The 25,730-nt window shown below is 45.0% G+C and overlaps 1 protein-coding gene and 1 pseudogene across 9 annotated transcripts in view; one reads left to right on the top strand and one right to left on the bottom strand.

Annotated features, from left to right (window-relative positions):
- Positions 1 to 25,730, top strand: part of WARS1 (tryptophanyl-tRNA synthetase 1) — a 41,437-nt gene that overhangs the window by 7,753 nt on the left and 7,954 nt on the right. For all 9 annotated transcript variants that reach the window (XM_009428386.5, XM_009428388.5, XM_016925769.4 and 6 more), the window contains 7 exon segments: positions 6,885 to 7,098; positions 8,144 to 8,252; positions 14,239 to 14,358; positions 14,937 to 15,119; positions 22,247 to 22,347; positions 24,065 to 24,177; positions 24,886 to 25,059. In XM_009428386.5, the coding sequence (XP_009426661.2) occupies positions 6,885 to 7,098; positions 8,144 to 8,252; positions 14,239 to 14,358; positions 14,937 to 15,119; positions 22,247 to 22,347; positions 24,065 to 24,177; positions 24,886 to 25,059 (1,014 nt within the window).
- LOC107968251 (NADH dehydrogenase [ubiquinone] 1 beta subcomplex subunit 3-like) lies at positions 1,880 to 2,236 on the bottom strand (annotated as a pseudogene).

Below are 25,730 nucleotides of genomic sequence, written 5' to 3'. Positions count from 1 at the left end.
TGTATTTTTAGTAGAGATGGGGGTTTCACCATGTTGGTCAGGCTGGTCTCCAACCCCTGACCTCAGGTGATCTGTCCACCTTGGCCTCCCAAAGTGCTGGGATTACCAGCATGAGCCACCACGCCAGCCTTGGTTATAGTTTTAAATGTATTTTTCCCTTTATCAACATTGGGATGCCTGTGGTCTAAAGAGTCGGGTTCTCAAAGCCTTTGTGAAATACAGTGGCCCTCCAGCCCACCTCTCCCTATTTCCTGCTCAATTCTTTTAGCCGATCTTTTGGTTATGTACTCCCCATATCTGTAAATATTCTGCTTATCATATTGTTCCTTGTTGATTTTCAAGTTGGGGTCTTTCAGGTGGAAATGAAGCATTCGTACCTTCACAACCACTTCCCATCCAGGCAGTCTCCCCATCTGTATTGCAGTTGTAGTTAGGTCAGTATCTGTACACTGACATTATTATGACCATGGAAATAGACGTGGACAGCTGAACCATCACGGGTAGAATGAGTACTCTAACTTTCTCGCCCAGCTTTTGTTTTCTCTGGAGTTAATATTTGTCTTAATATCTGTTTGCTCGACTTTTTTATGTCAATGATACTAATGATAATGTATCTCCAAGCCCTTTCCCTGTCCAGTGAATCTCCTTTCAACACACATCAACTAGTCTATCAAGTTCATCTTCTTGAGACAATCTCTCCCAAAACCTTCTGCCTGCTTCCCTCGGAAGTGGGGGCTCTTGCTTCCTACACTGCCCATCTTGGCGTCTTTCTTCACTGTCGACCCAAGGGGTTCTTTCACCCCTGTCGATCGGGTGCCCCGTTTCCTGCTCCTGGTCTTATTCTACTTTGCTTTACTCTTTGGACAGAGCAAATCTTCCAATTGTTTCTGAAAAAAATATTGCAAAGGAAATATTTCTAGGGGGATCTTGCCCATCTGAAAGCGTATTTATTTTACCTAAAACATGATTGATAGCCAGGCTGGGTGTAGGGTTCTAGCATGGAAGTGATTTCCCCTGGAAATGCTGAAGCCACTGCTCTATTGGCACCTAGCTTCTGGGCTTGCTGCAGAGAAGTCAGTTGCCATTCCTTTGTTTTTTCTTTTTGGAAGTTAGCAGGATCTTCTTTGTTTCAGTGTTCTGAAATTTCATGGGATGCGGGTTCAGTATGCCTTTCTTTTTTTTTTTTTTTTTTTTTTTTGCCACCCCACCCCCGCCCCCCGAGATGGAATCTCGCTCTTTCACCCAGGCTGGAGTGCGGTGGCACAATCTCGACTCACCACAACCTCCGCCTCCTGGGTTCAAGCAGTTCTCCTGTCTTAGCCTCCCAAGTAGCTGGGATTACAGGCATCCGCCACCATACCCGGCTAATTTTTGTACTTTTAGTAGAGACGGGGTTTCACTATATTAGCCAGGCTGATCTCAAACTCCTGACCTCGTGATCTGCCCGCCTCGGCCTCCGAAAGTGCAGGGATTACAGGCGTGAGCCACCACACTCAGCCTGCCTTTTAGACTAGAAACTCATGACCGTTAATTCTCAGAAATCATGATTTCTTTGATCTCTTCTGTTTTCTCTCTTCACAGACTTTTTTTTTTTAAATTCAGAGACTGTTTCTCTGATTTTCTAACCCTCCTATTGTTTTCCATTTCTGCTATCATTTTTAACTTCCAGGAGCATGTATGCTCCCTGAAGTTTCCTCACAGCACTCTGCCCTGACTCATAGGTACAGTACCACCCTTTTCTCTCTGAGATTTTTTTTTTAATTGTATTTTACTGTATTAAATCTTACTAATATTCTGTAAGGGACAAACCAAACGAGTAGGCTACAGTGAAGAAATCTTATTTTGGAGAGTTAAGAAACCACTATGATACTTCCAGGTATTATCTTCAGTGATGCTTCTTATCTTTATTCAGGGACTCCAGGTAATATTCAGCTCCTACAGCTACCACAAATGCAGCAAATCCCCATTTGAATCCTTTAAACAATACATTCAAAAAGGAAACACTCTTTGCAAAGCCACCCATGTATCTTCAAGCTTCATTGTGGCCCCACGGATCCCTTAGCCCTTTTTCAGCCAGCTTCTTCTGGATAGTTTCTAATGGTGTCCCTTCTATCTTCCATTGTCTGTAATCTAGAAGTTCCATTTTACGATGTCCATGCTCATGTCCATGTCCATGGGCCATGTCTGACAGCAATCTGACCTCGCAGGACACTCAACTCTCTCTCTCTGAGATCTTAATGGTAGTTTTCCATATGTCCTCTACATCCTTTATAATCTCAGTTTCTTCCATCTTAATTTGTTTTCTACCTGCCTGTCATATTAGAGGCAATTCTCAACTGTTTGGTGTTTCTTGGCTGTTTGCTGGTGTTTTGGGGGGTGCACTAAAAGCTGCTGGATGCACTCGTCATTGGGGAGGAGCTTATCAACATAGGTTCCACTTCCTGGAGAGTGACCAGGCTGCTCCCCTTTTGTTGGGGAATCTTTCGTGTCAAGGTCTTTAGATCTTTTCTTTAAAGTTAAGTGAGATTCCCCAGAGAAAGCTCCCCCAGTCCACTGTTCAGAGGGGGTGAGTCCCGCTGCCAGAGTTCTACAGCTGAGTGGGAGAGAAGGGCTGGGCTGTGGGATCCTTCCCCGAAGCTCCCTATTCTCTGTGTGCTGCCAGTGCCCCAACTGTGCAGATTGCCCCCAGTCTAGGCACCTGTAACTCTGTCCTCTCTTGACATGAAACCTTGGAATGGAGGGGAAACTGTGACACTCCCTTGGCCGAGGGGAGAGGGGTTCTCAATAACTGCTTCTTGAAGAGACTTCAACCAGCGCTCCTGTTTTCATAACCCGCTTTCCTGCCCCCACTCCTGTAAGTGCCCAAGGTCACTAAGGCCCAAACCTTTGGGTGATTCCATAACCGTGTACACTCGGTCACTTTCCAGTATTTCCATGATGTCTTAGCATTTGTTTTTCTCTCGTGCTGTTAGGCACTGATCACTCATCAGCTTTCCGGCTTCTGAAACCTTATTGCTGTCATCCTCTTCTTGTTTCCTTTGTCCTTGTGGGATTATGCTTTAAAAAAAAAAAAAAAAAAAAAAGAAGATCTCTGCTTTTGTTGTAGTAGATTTCAGAAATATCATCATCAATACGCATCTTTAACTAGAACATAAGCATTTCATTTCCTTCTGGGGTGACTCCACTCCAGCTTCTCCATGACTTCCATCACTTTTTTTTTTTTTTTTTTTTGAGGCTGAGTCTCACTCTGTCGCCTAGGCTGGAGTGCACTGGCACAGTCTTGGCTCACTGCAACCTCTGCCTCCTGAGTTCAAGCGATTCTCCTGCCCTGGCCTCGTAAGTAGCTGGGACTACAGGCGCCCGCCACCACACCCGGCTAATTTTTGTATTTTTAGTAGAGAGGGGGTCTCGCCATGTTGGCCAGGCTAATCTTGAACTCCTGATCTCAGGTGATCCGCCCGCCTCAGCCTCCCAAAGTACTGGGATGACAGGTGTGAGCCACCACGCCCGGCCCGACTTCCGACACTTTTAACTCCTGTTATCTGTTATCTTTTCAAACACCTTGCTTGTCACCAGATGGTGTCAACCATCTCACATTCCCCAGTAGTTTACTTTGACTATTTGGGACCCTGATTTAAACCATTATTTGTGTGTGTGTGTGTGTGTGTGTGTGTGTGTGTATTTTTTGAGACAGAGTCTCGCTCTTTCCACGTTGGAGTGCAGTGGTGCAATCCTAGCTCAGTGCACCCTCAAACTCCTGGGCTCCCACCTTAGCCTACCAAGTTGCTGGAATTATAGATGCAAGCCACTGCACCCAGCTCATATTTTAAAGGAAATAAATAGTACTGAAAGAAAGTAATGTCAAAAAAAAAGTTACTTTTTTACAGAAAGAGATTTACTCACCAGGTAGGGCTCAAACGATTAAACCAAGTTGTTTTAAAACAAAATTATAAAATAAATAAAAGACCCAGTGGGGCTATGTAAGCCCATCATTTTGGGAAGTTGACAGTGGTATTTTTGTCCATTTAATATTAAATTTGAATAACATTTAGTAAATGTTTTTAGTTAGTAATTCTTAGTGACTGCAGTTATGTTCATTATTTTAGTCAACTTAATACATTTTATAATAACTCTTCCAAGTGTATTATTTGACTAATGCAATTGGCTGGCACACGTTGAAGACATCAGAGGTTGCACAATGAGACCAGAGTTAAGTGGTGAAAAATTCAGAAGTACATTTGTATCTGACCCTGAAATGTCTTGGTAGTAGAAGCACTTGATGTTTTGGAAATTTTAAAAATTAACTTTTAGCAAAATAGTGTGAGCCACATTGGGAGTGCCAGTTCTAAGAGAGGGCACCTTGAGCTCTTTCTTCTCCTGCCATTTATCTAGGCCATGGACCTTGAAGGTCTTTTCTGCTCCAGTGTATCTAAAGAATAAGATCCACATCCTTCAGTAGCAGCAGCTCATTAAAGCGGCAAGTTTCCTTGGGGGAAATAAGTCAGCATCTGAGGGCTGTGAGGGGAAATAGTTTGAGCAGGACTAAAGAAGCAATGCTAGGTCTTAGGTATTAAGAAAGAGAGCAGAGCCTTTTTCTTCTTCTCCTTTTTGTTTAAGTAACTTCTAAAATCAAAATATACCATTCATATAGAAAAACATGCTGATCATAAGCACAAGCAGGCACCTCACTGAATTTTCACAAAATGACCACACCTGTGTAACCAGCACCCAAATCAAGAGCAAGCAGAGAGCACCTAGAAGCCGCCCTCACGCCCCTCAGCCTCTGCCATGACTCCTCCCACCAGGGGTAGCTCTACCTGGGTTTGAACTGTATGTAATACAGTCTTGTGTCTGGCTTTTTTTTCTGAACATCAGCTTTTGGCCAGGCTCCGTGGCTCATGCCTATAATCCCAGCACTTAGGAGGCCAAGGCAGGAGGATCGCTTGAGGCCAAGAGTTTGGGACCAGCCTGGATAACATAGTGAGACCCTGTCTCTACAAAAAATTTAAAAATTAGCCAGACATGGTGGCACACACCTGCAGTCCCAGCTACTCAGGAGACTGAAGTGAGACCCTGTCTAAAAAAAACTGATGTTCTGGGTTTTTTGTGGGGTGGGGATCTCACTTCATCACCCAGGTTGGAGTGCAGTGGCGCAATCTCGGCTCACTGCAACCTCTGCCTGCCTGGCTCAAGCAATCCTCTCACTTCAGCCTCCCGATGAGCTAGGAACACAGGTGTGTGCCACCACACCTGGCTAATTTTTTCTATTTTTGGTAGAGACAGGGTTTTGCCATGTTGCCTAGGGTGGTCTCGAACTTATGAGCTCAGGCGATCCGCCCGCCTTGGCCTCCCAAAGTGCCGGGATTACAGGTGTGAGCCACTGCACCCAGCTAACATCAGCTTTTGAATCCTGTTTCAGTGTCCTGGTTCAGACACTGATTAAGACTGATTATAAGAAAATAGACAAGGTAAGCCTGCTTGTCTTATTTTGGTGCTATTCCAAAATGCAGATGGTCCTTGACCGGGGACATTGGTTAAATGTTTGACTTTCGCAGAGCCTCCTAGTTACAAGCAGAATTAGACCAGATAGAGTATGAAATGTCAACAAAGCTAGTTATTAAGTGATATTGACTGCAGTGTACTTCAAAGCAAGGTAAGCCTTCCCATAGATAATTGGATAGATTATACGTACTAAACTGTTATTTTTTGCAAGTACTGAGCCTAGGTACTACAGAAATGAGATGGGTGGAACATACTTAACTATCTAACCTGGGCAAACATCTCATCTATGAATCGTATCCATTGGGTTACTGATTCCACAAATCTGGCTCATTTTAATGATGAGTCTCAGATAATTTTGTAGTTTGAAACACAGATCACTCCAGAATCACAGTCCTTTATGGCCCAAGTGCTATATCTGATGGAACAGTTATCTCTGAATGGAGGTTGGTGTTTATAGAACATTCTGTATATGGTAAAAGGAATTTAAGGAGTTTAAAAGAAAGAATGTTCTGTATAAACTGTAAGTGGAAATGTTTGTATTTCCCTTGGTAAGCAAATTGGGCTGTGTATATTCTTTGTTTGCGATCTAATCCAGCAAGGCCAATTACCAGAATAGAGCTTTAGGGCATAGCATGACTAATCAGCTTAATTAGGCCTGCTTTTCTAAACACCAGGCTTCCAGGGGTGGCCACTATGGACTCCTGCAAAAGAGTCTTTAATACATTTCCAGACTACCCAAGGGTACATTTTACCTTTGTTTTTTTTTTTTTCAAGATAGTTTGATAAGACTCCAAAATGTGATGATGTAACTATTTCCCAGTGAATCCCTCCTTAATTTATAACCTGAAAGCCTACATTTTTTGTCCTTGCTTTTATCTGTTTTAGTTGCTCTTACTATCCTTAGTGGCATCATTGGTTAAGTTAACGTAAATATTCATCTCAACCTGTGTGGTATGTAAAAACTAGTTCCAACGCAGAACTCCAGGAATCTCAATTAAAGGAGCTTGTCACACACGTTCTCTGGCATCAGTGGTGTTTGAGAAATCTTTAGCATATGAACTTTGTCATAAATGACAGTGTATATTGTGTCACTGCTACTGTCCCAAAGTGTTCATGGTAGCACTAGAATAACAGATAAAAATGAAATGTTTTCAAGCCAATGACTTGCTGTGATTCTATGGGTAAGCTCCTCTACCTCTCTGAGTCTCAGATTCTTGAGCTGGAAAAGGACAGTGACAACAATGCCTGCCTTGTAGGGTTGTGACACTAACTAAGGTAACACGTGTAAAAGCATTTAACATAGTGCCTGCCACAGAATAGGCATTCAGCAAATATCAGCTATTAGTAATACTTTTAGCCATCACTTTTATTTCCTCTCTCAGGATGAAATTGATTCTGCAGTAAAGATGTTGGTGTCATTAAAAATGAGCTACAAAGCTGCCGCGGGGGAGGATTACAAGGCTGACTGTCCTCCAGGGAACCCAGCACCTACCAGTAATCATGGCCCAGATGCCACAGAAGCTGAAGAGGATTTTGTGGACCCATGGACAGTACAGACAAGCAGTGCAAAAGGCATAGACTACGATAAGCTCATTGGTACGTCCTCTGCTTTCTTCCCAGAAAAAGCTGCAACTTTTAGAAGTGGTCCCATTGAGTTGATTCCATTGATGTTTTTAAATTTTGAATTAATCATAAATTCAGTGAAGCTTCAATGCCAAGAAAAAATGGATACTAAAATCTTTTGGTTGTGCATTATATTCCCAAAGGATTATTTTAAAATAAAATAACAATATAAAATATATTTCAAAATAATGTTCTATAGTAGACAGCTTAATAGAAGGTTTTCCCTTTTTTTGAGCACTTCAGAACTTGGGAAAGGTCTATTGAAATGGCCATTTATAACATTTAGTGGCTACAAGTCAATCATAGATTACTTAGGTTTCACCTCCAGTGATACTGACTATGGACCTAGAAGGCTGGAAGTCAGCTTAAGAGCAGTGACTTCTCACATCGGGCAAGTTCTTACTGTCATGCCCTTCCTTGAGGGCCTTCCTGCTCAGGAAAGACTGTTGCCATTCCATTGAAGTCTTTACTCTGAGATCATTGCTAATTATCAGAGAAGAAACAGAACTAAAATGTTTTCATCTAAGTCAAAGCCATTTTCCATGATTTCAGTATAGACTATCAATGAGGGAAAATTCACTTGAAGACAGACATTAATTCAGTTCAACAAATAAAGAATGTGAGAAATCATGGTTGTCAATGAATATAAATTTTACCTTAATAAACAAATATATATATATATACATATTTATATATGTATATGTTTATATTTTGTTGTCAAAAGTTGCTAGCTGGACCGCATTCTGAATATGTTTCCCATCAGAACCCAGTCTCAGGCAAAACAGCATTTTGTGTTGTAATTTATTTCCTGTTTTGTTGGTTGTGTTGATCTCAGCTGTTGTTTTAATCCAAAGACCTTTTACTTCATGTTGGGGGTAAGGACCTTTAGCAGAAGGCCTAAAGAGGTTTGTGTTCATTAAGATTGTGCATGGATCACTCACTTTTCACCTTCATTTCAGTAATATCTGATCACTAAACCTCCTGCCACCTAAGAAAGTCATCTTTTCTTTTTTTCCAGTTCGGTTTGGAAGTAGTAAAATTGACAAAGAGCTAATAAACCGAATAGAGAGAGCCACCGGCCAAAGACCACACCACTTCCTGCGCAGAGGCATCTTCTTCTCACACAGGTCAGGGGCTCTTCACCACAGGCCTTCTCACCTGTCCTCTTCTTTTAGTTCAAAAAAATCATAAGACACTCTCTTCATAAGCCACCTGGTACTGTGGGAAAAGTGATGGCCAGCTGTCGTAAGACTGAGATCCATCCTCTGTCCTGTCAGTAACCCACTGTGGGATCATGCTTGTCCATCACCCTCAGGCTCTTAGTTTTTTCATTTGTAGACTGCCCACCTCACAAGGTGGGAATCATATTAATAGCAGGTGAGATTCTTCCCAGATTACAGGCTGTAAAGAAATTATAAAATGTCATGAAAACCAAAGAGAATAATATGTCCAAGATCAGCATTTCCCACACGACAAACAGTAGGCTTCCTGAAATTCCAAACCCTCTTCCTCCTATTGTATTGACTTGCTCATAAACAATACCAACAGACAAACCAACAGAGAATGCATGGAACAGATTATCTGTACCTTAGGCCGTAAATTCCATGCAGATAACATCAAGATATGGGCAGGTTCCAAAAGAGTTTCTGCCTCTCCCAACCTACAGTTATCTGGGCTGAGGCAGCCCCATTTTTGAAGCTGTGTCCATGGAATTTATGATCTGATGTAGGGTTGTTCTGTTCTACTGGCACTTCACGGTTACAGGAGAACAACCCCAGGACAGAGCCCAGCAGTCTGCCCAAACACTTCAAATTCTACCTGCAAAGAACTCCAGGCCTTGCTCAACCCACTTTCTGGGCGGAATATAATAAAAAATTTTCCTTAATTCACATACTATAAAACTTATTTTTTTTAAATGTACAGTTAAGTGGGTTTTAGTATATTCACAAGGTTGTGAGACCATCATGACTATCTAATTCCAAAACATTTCATCACCCTAAAAGGAAACTTCTACCCATTAACCCATTTATGCCAGAAGTTGTAAAAATTTTTTGTGAAAAATCAGACCTTGGCGATCACCTTGAGCAGTAAGATATCAATAACTCCCACAAGTTTAGCATTCCAATTTTGGAACAGTAGGTAGGCATAAATGGGTTAACAGTCATCCCCCATTTCTCCCTCCCCACTGGCAACCATTAGTCTGCTTTCTCTATATCTAGATTTAGGCATTTTATATAAATGGGATCATGTAATATGTGGCCTTTTGTGTCTGGCTTCTTTTACTTGGCATAACATTTTCAAGGTTCCTCCATGTTGTAGCATGTATCCATACTGGATTCCTTTTTATTGCCAAATAATATTCCATTGAATGGATATACCTCACATTTTGTTTATTCATTCATTAATTGATGGACGTTTGAGTTATTTTCACTTTTTGGTTATCAACAATGCTGCTCTGACCATTTGTATACAAGTTTTTGGGTGGATATATGTTTTCAATTCTCTTGGGCATATACCTCGAAATAGAATTAATGGCTTATATATTAATTCCATGTTTAACTCTTTGAGGAACTGACAGACTTTTCTACAGCAACTGTATCATTTTACTTTCCCACCAGCAACATAGGAAGCTTCCCATTTCTCCACATCTTCACCCACTCTTGTTATTTTCCATGTTGTTGTGTTTTATAGCCATCCTAATAGGTGTGAAGTAGTATCTCATTGTGGTTTTGATTGTATTTCCCTAATGACAAGGATGTTGAGAATCTTTTCATGTGCTTATTAACAATTTTTATATCTTTAGAGAAATGTCTATTCAGATCCTTTGTCTACTTTTTAATTGGGTTGTCTTTTTATTGTTAGTTATAATAGTTCTTTCTATATTCTGGATACTAGTTTCTTATTCAAATATTACTTGCAAATATTTGCTCCCATTATATAGGTTGTCTCTTCACTCTACTGATAGTCCTTTGAAGTATGAAAGTTTTTAATTTTGATGAAGTCCAGTTTATTTTATCTTTGATTGATTGTGTTTTTGGTGTCATATCTGAGAAACCACTGACTAATCAAAGGTTGTGAAGATTTACACCTATGGTTTCTTCTCAGAGTTTTGTGGTTTTAGCTCTTACATTTCAGTTTCTGATCCTTTTTGAGTTAATTTTTGTATATTTGTGAGGTACAGCTCCAACTTCATTCTTTTGCTTGTGGGTATCCAATTGTCCCAGCACTGTTTTTTGAAAAGACTATTCTTGGCTGGGCGCAGTGGCTCGCGTCTGTAATCCCAGCACTTTGGGAGGCCAAGGCGGGCGGATCACGAGGTCAGGAGATCGAGACCATCCTGGCTAACACGGTGAAACCCCATCTCTACTAAAAATACAAAAAATTAGCCAGGTGTGGTGATGGGCGCCTGTAGTCCCAGCTACTAGGGAGGCTGAGGCAGGAGAATGGCGTGAACCCAGGAGGCGGAGCTTGCAGTGAGCTGAGATCGCACCACTGCACTCCAGCCTGGGTGACAGCGAGACTTCGTCTCAAAAAAAAATAAGAAAATGTGAGTACTCAAACATGGTTCTTTTTCAAGATTGTTTAGGTATTCTGGGCCCCTTGCATTTCCATATGAATTTCAGCTTTTCCATTTCTGCAAAAGCAGCAGCTGGGATTTTGATAGGGATTGCACTGAATCTGTAGATTCATTTGTGGAGTATTGCCATCTTAAAATATTAATTCATCTAATCCATGAACATGGGATGTCTTTTCACTTCTTTGATTTCTTTCATTGATGTTTTGTAATTTTCAGTGTATAGGTTTTGCACTTCTTTGCTTAGATTTATTCATTAGAATTTTATCTTTTTAATGCTATTGTAAATGGCATTTTCTTAATCTCATTTTGATTGTTCATTGCTACTATATAGAAATACAACTGATGGCCGGGCACGGTGGCTTACACCTGTAATCCCAACACTTTGGGAGGCCGAGGCGGGTGGATCACTTGAGGTCAGGAGTTCGAGACCAGCCTGACCAACATGGTGAAACCCTGTCTCCACTAAAAATACAAAATTGGGCAGGCATGGTGGCGGGCGCCTGTAATCCCAGCTACCCAACAGGCTGAGGCAGGAGAATCACTTGAACCCAGGAGGCAGAGGTGGCAGTGACCCGAGATCGTGCCATTGCACTCCAGCCCGGGCAACAAGAGCAAAACTCCCTCTCAAAAAAAAAAAAAAAATACAATTGATGTTTGTGTATTAATCTTATATCCTGAAATTTTGCTGAGTTTATTAGCTCTAATGCTTTTTTTCTTTTTGCAGATTCGATAGGATTTCCTACATATAGGATTGTATCTCCTATGGTTAGAGACAGTTTTACTTCCTCCTTTCCAATTTGGATTTTTTTTTCGTTCCTAATTTCTCTGACTTCAACTTTCAATAGGATGTTGAATAGTAGTGGTGAAAGTGAGCATCCTTGTCTTATTCCTGATCTTAGGGGAAAAACTTTCAGTAAAGACTGAATATACACCATTTAGTATAATGTTAGCTGTGGGCTTTCTATATACCCTTCAACATGTGTTTTTATTGTGAAAAGATGTTAGATTTTATCAAATGCATTTTCTGTGTTTATTGAGATGATCATGTGGGTTTTGGCCTCTATTTTATTAGTATGGTGTATCACACTGATAGGTTTTTGTGTGTTTAATCAACCTTGCGTTCCTGGAACAAATTCCACTTAATCATGGTGTTGAAAATCAATTTATTTTCAATCATAGTGTATAATCTTTTTTATATGTTGCTGGATTTGGTTTGTGAGTTGCTGAGGATTTTTACATCTGTGTTCATAAGGGATATTGGTCTGTAGTTTTCTTTTAATGTCTTTGGTTTGGTATCAGGGTAATACTGGCCTCATAGAATGAGTTGGGAAGTATTTCTTATTCAATTTTTTTTTGGAAAAGCTTGGGAAGGATTGGTATTAATTCTTTTTTGAACATTTGATAGACTTTACCAGTGAAAATGGGGTTTTGGGCTTTTCTTTGTAGGAAGTTTTTTGATTACTAATTCAGTCTTTTTGTTTGTTCCAGATCTGTGTATATTTTCTATTTCTTCTTGGGTTCGTTTCAGTAGTTTGTTTCTAGGAATTTGTCTATTTCATCAAGGTTATCTAATGTATTGGTGTACAGTTATTCATAGTATTCCCTTATGTAGTAGTCCTTTTTATTCCTATAAGATCAGTAGTAATACCCCTTCTTATATTCCTGATTTTGGCCATTTGAGTCTTCTCTTTTATTCCACCCCCACCCCCCCACACACACACACACACCCAGTCACTTTGGTTCAAAGTTTACTAATTTTATTGGTTTGTAGTCAGCATTTTTTATCTTAGCATGGCATGGTTCTTCTCACTGCCTTTGTGACTTATTTATTAACTGCAGTATAGTAGTCCTGTAGCCTCTTGGCTTAGGAAAGCATAGGACCTGAGTCATTTGCCCATTCTCAAATTTCAAACTGCCCCTCTGTCTAATTTTGTCATCTGTAAAATTGGGGATTAAATGAGATCTACTATGTACAGTCAAGCTTCAAGTGGTGGGCAGGTAACTGGGTTCCCTTAGTAGCTGAATGAGTCTCTGCTGGAATCCATCCTCATAAAACATGATTTCAAAATTGGAACCCAGTAAATTTCTGCACGCTTGTCAGGAGCACCTCACCCCAGGACCGAGCACACAGTGAGTTCTCAGATGCTCCACATAAACACAAGAAAAGCAGCTCGTGGCACAGTTACATTTTTTTCTCTTCTGTAAGCCCATATGGTTAGTTGTGAGAACCAAAGAAGGATTCTTTCCTTCCAAAATTATGGGTTATTTTCTTTCCTTATTTCAAAAGCAGTATGTGAGCATTTCATGGGGGAAAAAAATGAAAACTAAGCCCAAAAACCAGAACACCCACAATTGTATCTGTCCAGAGATAAGCAATGTTGACCCTTGGCTTGGGGAATATAAGGAGAAGTCACTTTCAGAATACTGTTCTCTAGATTCTCCTATCCAGACCTCTGGAAAAGGTAGTTATTCCTCTTGTATTTGGGGACACTTTACCCAGAGACATTCATCCTAGAGCGCTGGTTTCCCACCCTGCTGAACATTGGAACTCCTCACGGAGCTTTTTAAAAATACAAATTCCCGGCCAGGCGCAGTGGCTCACACCTGTAATCCCAGCACTTTGGGAGGCCGAGGCAGGCAAATCACGAGGTCAGGAGTTTGAGACCAGCCTGGCCAACATGGTGAAACCCCGTCTCTATTAAAAACACAAAAAATTAGCTGGGCATAGTGTCAGGTGCCTACTATGCCCAGCTACTCGGGAGGCTGAGGCAGGAGAATCGCTTGAACCCAGGAGGCAGAGGTTGCAGTGAGCAGAGATCACACCACTGCACTCCAGCCTGGGTGACAGAGTGAGACTCTGTCTCAAAAATAAATAAACAAACAAACAAACAAACACATTCCCAGAGAGCGCCTCAGATCCATTGAATCAGTCTCTGGAGGTGGGGCGCAGGCAGCTGTGATTGGAAGCAGCCTGGTAGGGAGGGGGATGACTCTTGAGTGACTTGCAGATGAAGATACCTAGTCCCAAGCTGGCTGAGGGGCCCAGATAGATCTCCAACTGGGCACTTGACCTCTGAACTCCCAGAGGACAATTCTTACTTTCCCTGCTAAGCCAGGACTGTCTGGTCCCATGCAGTTTGCCTGGTATTGGTCTGAGAGTCCTCGGGGCTGGGTGATTCTGAGCAAGGATCATATGGTGTTGGCCTGGTATCCCCAGGGAAGTGTACCAAGCTCACAGTATGTCGGCACTGATGTTTGGAGGGATTCCAGGAGTCCCAGTAACTGTACAGCTGGATCCATCTTTTAAACACATTATTCCAAACCTACACATCTTGTCTTTTAAAACACTCACAGGAGAAACCATTTCAGTAGAAGTTTCCTGTCTATATTTATATCATAAGCACCAAAGGTAACAAATTCTAGTTATTATCCATGTTGTTTCGTCTCTGTCTATATTTTTCATTTCCAAAAGTGCATTAGTGCCTTGATATTTTTCTCAGAAAATCACACTCTTCCTCTTCTCCTTTTTCCTTTAGAGATATGAATCAGGTTCTTGATGCCTATGAAAATAAGAAGCCATTTTATCTGTACACGGGCCGGGGCCCCTCTTCTGAAGCAGTGCATGTAGGTCACCTCATTCCATTTATTTTCACAAAGTAAGTATTGGATCTTATGGCTTTTCTTACTCTCTTAGTGAATTGAGAATGTTGCTTATAAACCATGTTTAGAACTGACAAGATCATGCTAGTTCATTTGCTGAGCAACCAAGATGTCAAGAGTTGGCACTTTTTTGGCTTCCATTCACTTTGTTCCTGGGCTCACTTTAGAGGACCATGGAGTGATGGGGAGAGCGCAGCTTTGGAGTCAGCCAGGCCTGCTCCTCTTCTCATCCTGCTCCCTGTCCGCATGGCCATGGGCCGGCTACTTCTCTGAGCCTAAGTTTCCACATCTGCAAGATGAGAATGAAGATACCTACCTCATAGAACTACTGTAAAGCTTCAAAACAAAGTGTGTAGAGCAGCTAACACAGAGCACACAGGGCCATCTTGGTCAATAAATGGTAGTAGACCTTATCATTATCCATAGTCAAATTCATATCACAATTCAAATTGTGATTTTGTAGGCAAGGAAGTTTTAACATACGTTGTAAGTAGGAGCTGTGTTTTCAGATGCACGATGGCGTTCCTCCACAGGGGAGATGAGACGTCAGCTTTCTCCCCCTGTGTTTCTTTAGGTGGCTCCAGGATGTATTTAACGTGCCCTTGGTCATCCAGATGACGGATGACGAGAAGTATCTGTGGAAGGACCTGACCCTGGACCAGGCCTATAGCTATGCTGTGGAGAATGCCAAGGACATCATCGCCTGTGGCTTTGACATCAACAAGACTTTCATATTCTCTGACCTGGACTACATGGGGTAAGGAGAAAACGTCTGGCTGCCTTTTCAATAGGTAGAGGAGGATGTCAAGTTATCATGACCACAGCTAAATTCGAAACAACTGAAATGGTCTTAAGGCCTAGTAAATGTTCTTCTTCCTTTATTAAATGCTATGAGTGGCCAGCCATGGTGGCCCACACCTGTAATCCCAGCACTTTGGGAGGCCGAGGCGGGTGGATCACTTGAGGTCAGGAGTTCAAGACCAGCCTGACCAACATGGTGAAACCCCATCTCTATTGAAAATACAAAAATTAGTTGGGTGTGGTGGCGCGCACCTATAAGCCCAGCTACTCAGGAGGCTGAAGCAGGAGAATCGCTTGAACCCGGGAGGTGGAGGTTACAGTGAGTTGAGATCACGCCATTGCACTCCAGCCTGGGCAACAGAGCGAGACCCCATCTCAAAAAGGAAAAAAAAAATGCTATGAGCTGGTTTATTGGTTTTATTTACCAATAATTTTGAAAGTGAAAAGCTGTGTATGTACATAGAAAGGATTAAGTGATATCAGTATCTTAAAGACTCGATTAGTGTCTCCATAATTACATTTACAGAAATTTAAAGTATGGGCTCAGCCACAGCATGATGGCATCTCAGATCTTCATCCTCAGCTGTGCCAGGAAGTCCTGCCTTGCAGTTGCTCGCCAAGGATAGTCAGTCTTCCAGAGTTATGTCTTCCTCCTTTTCAACGCACCTTTTCCTCACAGAGAAAAGACTCAGTGGTTACACAGTTTCCTCAGTCTAGTTCTTTTAATCAGCCATTTAATAAACCAAAATATTTCATTCTGAAAATCCTTCAAGTTTCATCCCAAATGATTACCAAGAAATGTGTTAGAAAAATAAGACTTTGGTCAACCATCACAAGAAGGATACTATCTAGCTCAACAAATATTTCTTGAGCACCTGAGCTGTGGTACTCCCCTAAGGCGTGGTCTCCCCTAAGGCGTGGTCTCTCCTAAGGCATGGTACTCCACTCCCCAAAGACGTGTTACTCCTCCCCTAAAGTGATTCCCCAGGAGGAGTGGGTTCATTGCTATGCTCCTGCAGCCCAGGTTGGGCTCTGAGCAGGCCCTCCCATGTTAGCTCACCATCAGGGACCATGCCGAGGCAGGATAAGAGGGACACTAAAGGGTCAGGTGAGCAGTGAGCACAGGAGGACTTGCTTAGAGCCGCATCCCCAGAACGTTCCCTCTTATAAGACCTTAAAACTGAGTAGTGGCAGCCAGGCGTGGTGGCTCATGCCTATAATCCCAGCACTTTGGGAGGCCAAGGTGGGTAGATCACAAGGTCAGGAGGTCAGGAGTTCGAGACCAGCCTGGCCAATATGGTGAAACCCCATCTCTACTAAAAACACAAAAATTAGCCGGGTGTGGTGGCGTGCTCCTGTAGTTGCAGCTACTTGGGAGGCTGAGGCAGAAGAATCGCTTGAACCTGGGAGGCAGAGGTTGCAGTGAGCCGAGATCGTGCCACTGCATTCCAGCCTGGGAAACAGAGTGAGACTCTGTCTCAAAAAAAACAAAACAAAAAAAAACTGAGTAGTGGTTTTATATCCATTGAGAGCAATGTATACCCTGATAGGAAATCTCGCCCTTCTATCAGCCAGTAAAACTGTTAGCTTTTTCTTTTTCTTTTTTTTTTGAGACGGAGTCTCGCTCTGTCACCCACGCTGGAGTGCAGTGGCACAATCTCGGCTCACTGCAAGCTCCGCCTCTCAGGTTCACACCATTCTCTTGCCTCAGCCTCCCAAGTAGCTGGGACTACAGGTGCACACCACCATGTCCGGCTAATTTTTTGTATTTTTAGTAGAGACGGGGTTTCACTGTGTTAGCCAGGATGGTCTCGATCTTCTGACCTCATGATCTGCCTGCCTCGGCCTCCCAAAGCACTGGGATTACAGGCATGAGCCACCACGCCCAGCACCTATTAGATCTTTTAAAATTACTTCTCTTGGTTCAGCCATGTGAGCATGGAGGCCCTGTGGCATCCTGGAAGAAAGGAAAATAGACAGGGATCCAGATCCTGGCACCTGGGTTTAGTGGCTGTGTGTCATAGCAGCCGTGTCCATGAAATGGGATCAAACAAGAACATAGATGTCATCATTAGCATAATTTTCTCTTTTTTTTTTTGTTTTTGTTTTGAGACAGAGTCTCACTCATGGGTTTTGCCATGTTGGCCAGGCTGGTCTTGAACTCCTGACCTCAAGTGATCCTCCCCGCCTCACCCTCCCAAAGTGCTGCGATTACAGGTGTGAGCCACCATGCCCAGCCGTGTTAGTATAATTTTCATGGCACTTTATTTCCTTATTCTCACCCCATTCCATACAATGATTCAACTGATTGAACCTCTGCAGAGACAACTGTGGGTTCTGCTTCTCCTTTTCCAGTCAGGCAGTGCTGCTGGCATTGCCCAGTAGCTGCTATCCTCTTCCCACACCACCACTGCCCCCACCAGCCAGTGATCTCCCTAAAACTCAGAGCTAATCTCATCTTCCACTTGCGGGTCTTTCTCAGCTCTCCTCCTTAGATGACATTGAGAATTCTCACCTTTCACTTGGCACACGAGCCCTTTCGTGATTGGCCCTGTGTTCCTCTCCAGCGTCACTGCTACCTCCAGCTCAGTGGAACAGCTTGCAGTTCCACATCCCTCTCCTTTGTACATGCTCTGTGCTGCCCAGAATTCCCACCCACTCTCCTGACCCTGCCACCCCCAGCTTAGCTAATTCCTACACTTTCTTCCAAAGGCATGATCAAGCATCACCTTTTCCTAGGAGCTTTCCCTCCCCACAGCCAAATTTAGATGCCCCTCTCTGGTCCTCCATCACGCTGGGCCTTACCTCTGCCACATCTGGTACAGTGTGGCCCTCTCCCCACTAGCTGAGTAAGACACATAGTTCCTGAATGTGTGCTCTCTGTGGCCCATCCCCTCCTGGGCCCCACAGACACAGCAGAAGCAAAGCTGAGCCGCTTCGTTGATGGATATAAATGCTGGTGGTGAGACTAGAGCAAGTGCCTATAATAGTCCATAAAGCTGATTCAGCCAATAGATGCACGATGGGGTAGATGAACTTTTGAACAGTCCATGTGAAAAGACCACCACCTGAGCAACCCCACTTTCAGCGCTCTCTGAACGTGGAGTGAGGCCGCCGTTCCCCATGCTGTCTCTTTGGCAACTGCGGTTGCAACTCCTGACCAGCCTCCACCTTCGCTAAATAAGAACTTCCTTTTTTGTTGTTGTTTTTTCTTTTTTTTTTTTTTTTTTTTTTTTTTTTTTTGAGATGGAGTCTCGCTCTGTCGCCCAGAGACTGGAGTGCAGTGGCGGGATATCGGCTCACTGCAAGCTCCGCCTCCCGGGTTCACGCCATTCTCCTGTCTCAGCCTCCCGAGTAGCTGGGACTACAGGCGCCCGCCACCACGCCCGGCTATTTTTTTTTTGTATTTTTAGTAGAGACGGGGTTTCACCGTGTTATCCAGGATGGTCTCGATCTCCTGACCTCGTGATCCGCCCGCCTCGGCCTCCCAAAGTGCTGGGATTACAGGCGTGAGCCACCGCGCCCGGCCTGTTTTTTCTTTTTTTGAGATGGAGTCTTGCTCTGTCGCCCAAACTGGAGAGCAGTGGCATGATCTCAGCTTACTGCAATATCTGCCTCCTGGGTTCAAGCAATTCTCATGCCTCAGCCTCCTGAGTAGCTGGGATTACAGGCGCCCGCCACCACACCCAGCTAATTTTTGTATTTTTAGTAGAAACAGAGTGTCAACCATGTTGGCCAGGCTGGTCTCGAACTCCTGACCTCAAGTGATCCACCCGCCTCGACCACCCAAAGTGCTGGGATGTGTGAGCCACTGCAGCTGGTCAGGAACTTCCTTTTTCTTTACAAACATGGGGTAAAGATGAAACCCAGACAGTATGTCAGCCAAAAGGGTCGATGATATCTTTTCTTGAAAGGCATTTTATATTGAACCTAAAGTGAGGAGAGACATTTTAAAGGGTAAATCCTCTATTCAAACATTTTACTTTAAGAGTTTCTTCTAAACATTTGAGCATTTTACTTTTCTTTCTTGAATTTAACTCAAAATCTGTATCTTCAGCTTAATAAAGCTCCTTCCTGATGTTTAGGAACTGGAAATTCAACAAAGCCAGCCATCGCCCTCTTTGAGTGGGAGGGAGGTGGTGAGGCCTCCATGAGGGAGGAGGCCAGTGCAGTTCCCCCTGCACATTGCACATGGCCCCAGAACAGCCTTCCTGCCCAGGGCCCTGAGGGATGCAAAGGCACTGAGCTGGGAGTCTGAAAACTTGTGTTCCAGACCCAGCTCTGCCCCTGCCTGGTCTTGTTCCCTTGGGCAAGTCCTTAAATCTCTGAGCTTCCATGTTCCTGTGAGGAAGGAAGCTGGGTGCTAGTGGGGGGCAGCATAGCAGAGGTTGCAAGTGCTCTGCTTGACGGCCGTCCACTGTGTGGCCCGGGCATGGGAGGAGCTCCCCTCTGCCTGCTTTCTCCACTCTGCTCCTTTGTTCTACAAATATTTACTGGACATCTGCTATATGCCAGACTCATGCTGGGGGTACAGCAGGGAGCAAAACCATTATCTCAGCAGCTGTGTAAAGCCTCTCTTCTAATGGGGAGAATCAGCTAACAGGTGATCAATCAGGTGATAATAAGTTCTATGGTGATAATAGGGACAAAGGGCAGGGGTAGAGAAGACTGTGGTCAGGAGATGATAGTGCCTGCACTGCATATAAAGTGCTTCAAGCCACGCCTGGCACCTGGGGAGTGCTCAGTAAATGTTGTAATCTAAAATCTCTTCCCACTTTAAACCCTGTCTGAGAGTGAAAAGCAGGTGCCCTCCCTGGGGTAACTGGTGGTTCAGCCACATGTGATATACAGTTAAGTGTGTTCACTGCAGCCAGTGAGAAGCCTCCATGTGCCGGCACTGGCATGGCTGCTTTGCGTGATGGGTCCGTCCCAGCTGTGCAGGGGGACAGCCGTCCCTTGAGGGGAGGATCACGCGTGCTCACGGTGCAGCACCTGTATTCACCCTGCAGCCAGCACAGTGGCAGCAGCTTGCAGCAAGTAATGACCAGTCTTCTAAGAAAGGGCAGCGTGCTCTAACTCAGAAATACCAGTCAGACACCGCGAAGCTACAGTCCTGCCACAGTTTGGGGGTACTGGAGACTTTCCCTCCTTGTAGGGGTTAGGGTGTCCCAGGTGCCTCAATCCCAAGGGCACCTGGAGTCTTTGCTGCAGCCCATCTCCCCAGGTGACAGACAGCTGCTGTCCTTACTGGCTGTGAGGCCTGCTGAGGTGCCCAGGAGGGACCCTCCCTGCCTGCGGTGTTCTTGGCTTGCTTGGCAGGAGGACAAAGGCCGCATCTTCCCAGGCAGTGCTGCTGTTGGCTGTGCTCTTGCTCTCTGTTGTTTCCATTGTGCTGAGTGGGTGACACAGATGCTGGGTTCTCCTGGCATGCCCCTTCACAGTACTGCGCCCGCCCTCTCCAGTGCCCCCCAGGGCCTGAAACTCAGCTGGCTGCTAGGCGAAAGACACAGTCCATCCCTCCCATGCTGCCTCTGCTCAACCTGGACAGACCTTGGCACTGACCTTGACCGTTACAGGCCTCCCAGCATTGTGCTTCGCCCAGCACAAACGGCCAGTGTCGCTGCACTCCTGACACCCCACCCCACCTGCACAAAGACATTCAGTAGTTCTCCGCCCTGCCCCAAAAGTCTAAACTCTTCTAAAGGATAAGATGTGGTGAGAAAAGCATAGGCTTTGGGGCCAGGTGAATCTGTGTTGGGATCCCAGCCCCTGTACTCACTGGGCCTGTGGCTATGACCCTGAACTTCTTTGAGCCTAGTCTAACTGTAAGGTGGAGGCAATGCTACTACTTTGAAGGGGATTTTTGGAGTATTGACACATACGCAGCATCTAGCACAGCTCCTGCCACATGGTGTAAACACTTACAAGACACCAGCCTTCCCCCTTTTCCCTCGTAGTGTCTAACACATGGTAGGGCCTAGAGAAAAAGCTACTGAATATAGTAATACAAAGATGCAATATAAGAAGCCACTTGCAATATAAGAAGCCACTTGGCTGGGCGCGGTGGCTCACACCTGTAATCCCAGCACTTTGGGAAGCCAAGGCAGGTGGATCACCTGAGGTCAGGAGTTTGAGACCAGCCTGGACAACATGGTGAAACCCCATCTCTACTAAAAATACAAAAATTAGCCAGGCATGGTGGCGAGCAGCTGTAATCCCAGCTACTCAGGAGGCTGAGGCAGGAGAATTGCTTGAACCCAAGAGATGGAGGTTGCAGTGAGCCAAGATCATGCCACTGCACTCCAGCCTGGGCTACAGAGTGAGACTCTGTCTCAAAACGAAAAAAAAGAAGCCACTCTGGGTTCTGCCAAACCCCTACACCCCACTGTGTTTGCTGCTTCTTCAGCCTAGTTCCTTCTGGTAGCGGAATGGCTGCCACAGATTCAGGCCTGGTACCCACACCCCTCACCATCCAGAAGAGAGAGTTGGGTTGCTTGAATCAGCCACTGTGGCCTAGCCCTGTTGCTGTGGATAGGGTTAGTTCTGCCCAAACAGCAGTGGGGAGCAGTGGCCAGAGACTAGGAGGACCAGCTGCACTGAAACAGGCCTTCCTCCTTCTCGGGCCGTGGGTTTCTATCCATACGCTCATCCGACAACAAGCAGATGGTCTCCCACAACACAGTATGTCTCAGCAAAGAAGCTCCTGGGGGCTCCCAGACTTGAGCTCCACAGCCCACTGAACTGCTGACCCTGGCAGAATTTAAATTTTTCATGCTAGCTGCAAGTCTCTGAATCTGCTTGTGTTCTTGCCTTGTTTGTATGTCAGCTTCACGTTGGTTTCACACTGGTTTCTGCCTTTCCCAGTCAACTCCACAGGTAAACGTGTGTCTGCTTTGCCTGATGCAGGTATCTTTGCCTACAGATGACTTCCTGGCACCTTCCCGGTGCTTATGTGTTGACCACAATGTGGCCCCGAGTCTGGCCCATGCCACTACTCATTGGCATCCAATTTTAATAACTGTGACTTTGCCTTCAGTGAAGGCCGTCCTCCCGTTTGGGATTTCATTCTCGTTGTCTTTGCAGGATGAGCTCAGGTTTCTACAAAAATGTGGTGAAGATTCAAAAGCATGTTACCTTCAACCAAGTGAAAGGCATTTTCGGCTTCACTGACAGCGACTGCATTGGTAAGGGGCCCACTGCTGCTGTGGACCACTCCCTGCACCCTTCAAAAAGGAGCAGAGTTCTGGAGGAGACACATGCCTGGTTTAAATATCTCTGAGATGTTAGCGTTTGCAACTGTCTCTTTAAGTAGGACGCCCAGGCGTGGGTGGGTCATCGTTGTCCTGGAATCTGACTAGCTAGTGTAATGCATTGAGCAGCTTCTCTGGGTTGGGTGAAGCTGCACTTCAGGATGTGAGTCTGTCCCTCTCTTGTCACCCGTCTTAAGGTTTAGAAGAAAGAAAAATCTAAGGATGACTTTGGAGTTCCAACAGCTCTGGTGGGACCCCAGTCAGTGTAGGGTGGCCTTGGATGGAACCCAGGGGTGATGAAGAAGCACAGCTGGGTCTGCTGCCCATGAGAGGGACTTTGAGTCTTTGTCTCCCTGGGCCTCAGTGTCCCCACATGTAAGATGAGGGGCTTGACTCGAGGTCTTCTGGAGCCTTCCCACCCCTGCCCTGCTCTCCTTCCATGGCTCCACCCCAGCAGATGTGCAAATGGTTTGCCTCCCACCTGCATGCCTTCATGGCCCTCTCCATAAATTTCCATGTGTCTTTCAGATGCATTGGCTTCGTAGACTTTTAGACTTTTGGTCCTTGAGACTTGTGGCTGGGCCTTCTGATCCCCTCCTCTACTCAATGTTTGGGGCATGGCTTCAGGCCTAGCAGGCCCCTGAGGCCTTCAGTCAGCTGCCAGCCGAGCCAGCTCCCTGGGATGCGCTGCCGGGGCTCTCCGTGAGGAGCGTTCACCCTGCTCGGAGCCAGAGCCACAGCGGCATGTGCTCCACAGCGTCAGGGTCACCCTGGGCCCGCCGCGTGCCCAGGGCCCGGAAACATCTGCACTCACCCAAGGGTCTGGGTACCGCCACTTGGTGGGGGCTGGCGTGGCACCACCTGTCAGGGGCCATAGAGAGGTCAAAAGTTCTGCTTCTGCAGGTCTAAGCAAATACTAATGACAGTAATAACAGCAACAACATCCAAAACACTAAACACTTTTAAATATCAAAATACATTCATCATAACTTCTGATAATTAAAGGTGGAAGGTGGCTAGAGAATGGTTAAATAATATGATACATTGATAGGATAGAATATACTTAGTAACAACATGGGTAGTCATTACAATGAAAAAGGCAAGGAAGGCCGGGCGCGGTGGCTCACGCCTGTAATCCCAGCACTTTGGGGGGCCGAGGTGGGCAGATCAGAGGTCAAGAGATTGAGACCATGCTGGCCAACATGATGAAACCTCATCTCTACCAAAAATACAAAAATCAGCTGGGTGTGGTACGCACTTGTAGTCCCAGCTACTCGGGAGCCTGAGGCAGGAGAATCACTTGAACCCCAGGAGGCGGAGGTAGCGGTGAGCTGAGATCGAGCCACCACACTCCAGCCTGGCAACAAAGCGAGACTCCTTCTGAGAAAAAAAAAAAAAAGGAAAAGAAAAAGCCAAGGAAAGACCAAATATAGTGTAATCACAACAAAAATGCATAGAGTAAAATATATAAAATGGATGAAATGAGACACATTGCAACTATACAGCTTGTTCTTTCTACTTTTCTGTAATTTTTAGATTTATTTTAATGATTGTTTTATAATGGGAGAAAACCTGTTTTTGTTCATTCCTTTATTAACTAAGCAGAACAGGAACTCATCTCACGTGTAAAAATACTTTTTCTCATTTTCAGGGAAGATCAGTTTTCCTGCCATCCAGGCTGCTCCCTCCTTCAGCAACTCATTCCCACAGATCTTCCGAGACAGGACGGATATCCAGTGCCTTATCCCATGTGCCATTGACCAGGTCAGCAGGCAGAAAAGCAAGGCTCTCTAAGTCTGGGGCATTGACAGCAGGTTTCTCTTACTCTTCAGCGGGGAGAGGTATTGAAAGATATGATGGGCAGCCAGGCAGGGTGGCTCACGCCTGTAATACCAGAACTCTGGGAGGCCAAGGCAGGCGGATCACTTGAGGCCAGGAGTTCAAAACCAGCCTGGCCAACATGGCGAAACCTCGTCTCTACTAAAAATACAAAATTTAGCCAGATGTGGTGGCAGGCGCCTGTAATCCCAGCTACTCGCCTCGCTTGAACCCCAGAGGCAGAGGTTGCAGCAAGAGTGCATCACTGCACTCCAGCCTGGGCAACAGAGCAAGGCTCTGTCTCAAAAAAAAAAGGAAAGAAAGTTGGGGAGTCGGGGGCAAGGGGAGGGAGAGCATTAGGACAAATACCTAATGCACGCGGGGCTTAAAACCTAGATGACGGGTTGATGGGTGCAGCAAACCACCATGGCACATGTATACCTATGTAACAAACCTGCATGTTCTGTACATGTATCCCAGAACTGGAAGTAAAATTTAAAAAAAAAAAGGAAAAGATATGAAGGGGAGGAGGGAGTGAATTTCTTTGGTTGGAAGCATGAGAGCCTTCTGGGAAGATGCTCACAAGGACTGCTCATGGCTGAAAGCTGGCATGTTTTCTGGCCGCCCTCATCAGGGTCCTTACTCTCCCCACAGGATCCTTACTTTAGAATGACAAGGGACGTTGCCCCCAGGATCGGCTATCCTAAACCAGCCCTGCTGCACTCCACCTTCTTCCCCGCCCTGCAGGGCGCCCAGACCAAAATGAGTGCCAGCGACCCCAACTCCTCCATCTTCCTCACTGACACGGCCAAGCAGATCAAAACCAAGGTGAGCAGTGGCCCAGGCAGAGGGCAGCCAGCGGGATCAGAAACATGCCCTGGGGGGCACACGCACACACACACCACTGCGCAGTGCTTTGGGCTTCAGCCACCCAGCCACCGTAGCAATGCTGAACTCCAGGATTGCCAACTTTGCTCCCTGCAGAACTCAAGGCAGCCTGTCCTTCCCACATGAATCAGGTGAATTTGTTTTGTGTCCTTTCGTTTAGGTAAAATTTTGAATTTTTTTTTCTTTTTTTCCTTTTCTGCTTTTCTTACCAGCACTGTTCTGCAGGCAAAGTCATGGCAATTTCCTTAAAGTTATAATTAGTGTGGATGTTATTAAATAATGGAAAAGATTTGTGTATATTTCTCATCATCAGCTGTGTTCCAGGGGCTGGACCCGGTGCCTTATTTATGTTTTCTCATGTTTCATTCTCACTGGGAGGTGGTGGTGCTATTCCCTTTAAAGATGAGATGATGAGGCTTAGAGAAGCCCAGCCACTTGACCAAGTTTCCACCACCAGGAATCAGCAGCACTGCTCTCCTGGCCCTGAGCAGCCATTACCAAGCAAGGGTTATGAGCTGGTTTTCTCCCAGAGAGCGTTTTCACTGAGAGACACAGAACTGAGAAATGTTCGTCCATGGGACAGTCCTGCTGGCCCTAGGAGGGATGCATGC

The sequence above is a fragment of the Pan troglodytes genome, chromosome 15 (genome assembly GCF_028858775.2).
Source record: "Pan troglodytes isolate AG18354 chromosome 15, NHGRI_mPanTro3-v2.0_pri, whole genome shotgun sequence".
In the NCBI taxonomy this organism is placed as follows: Eukaryota; Metazoa; Chordata; class Mammalia; order Primates; family Hominidae; genus Pan; species Pan troglodytes.
Note: the sequence above shows the minus strand (reverse complement) of the source record. Positions and strands in the feature narration are given on the sequence as shown.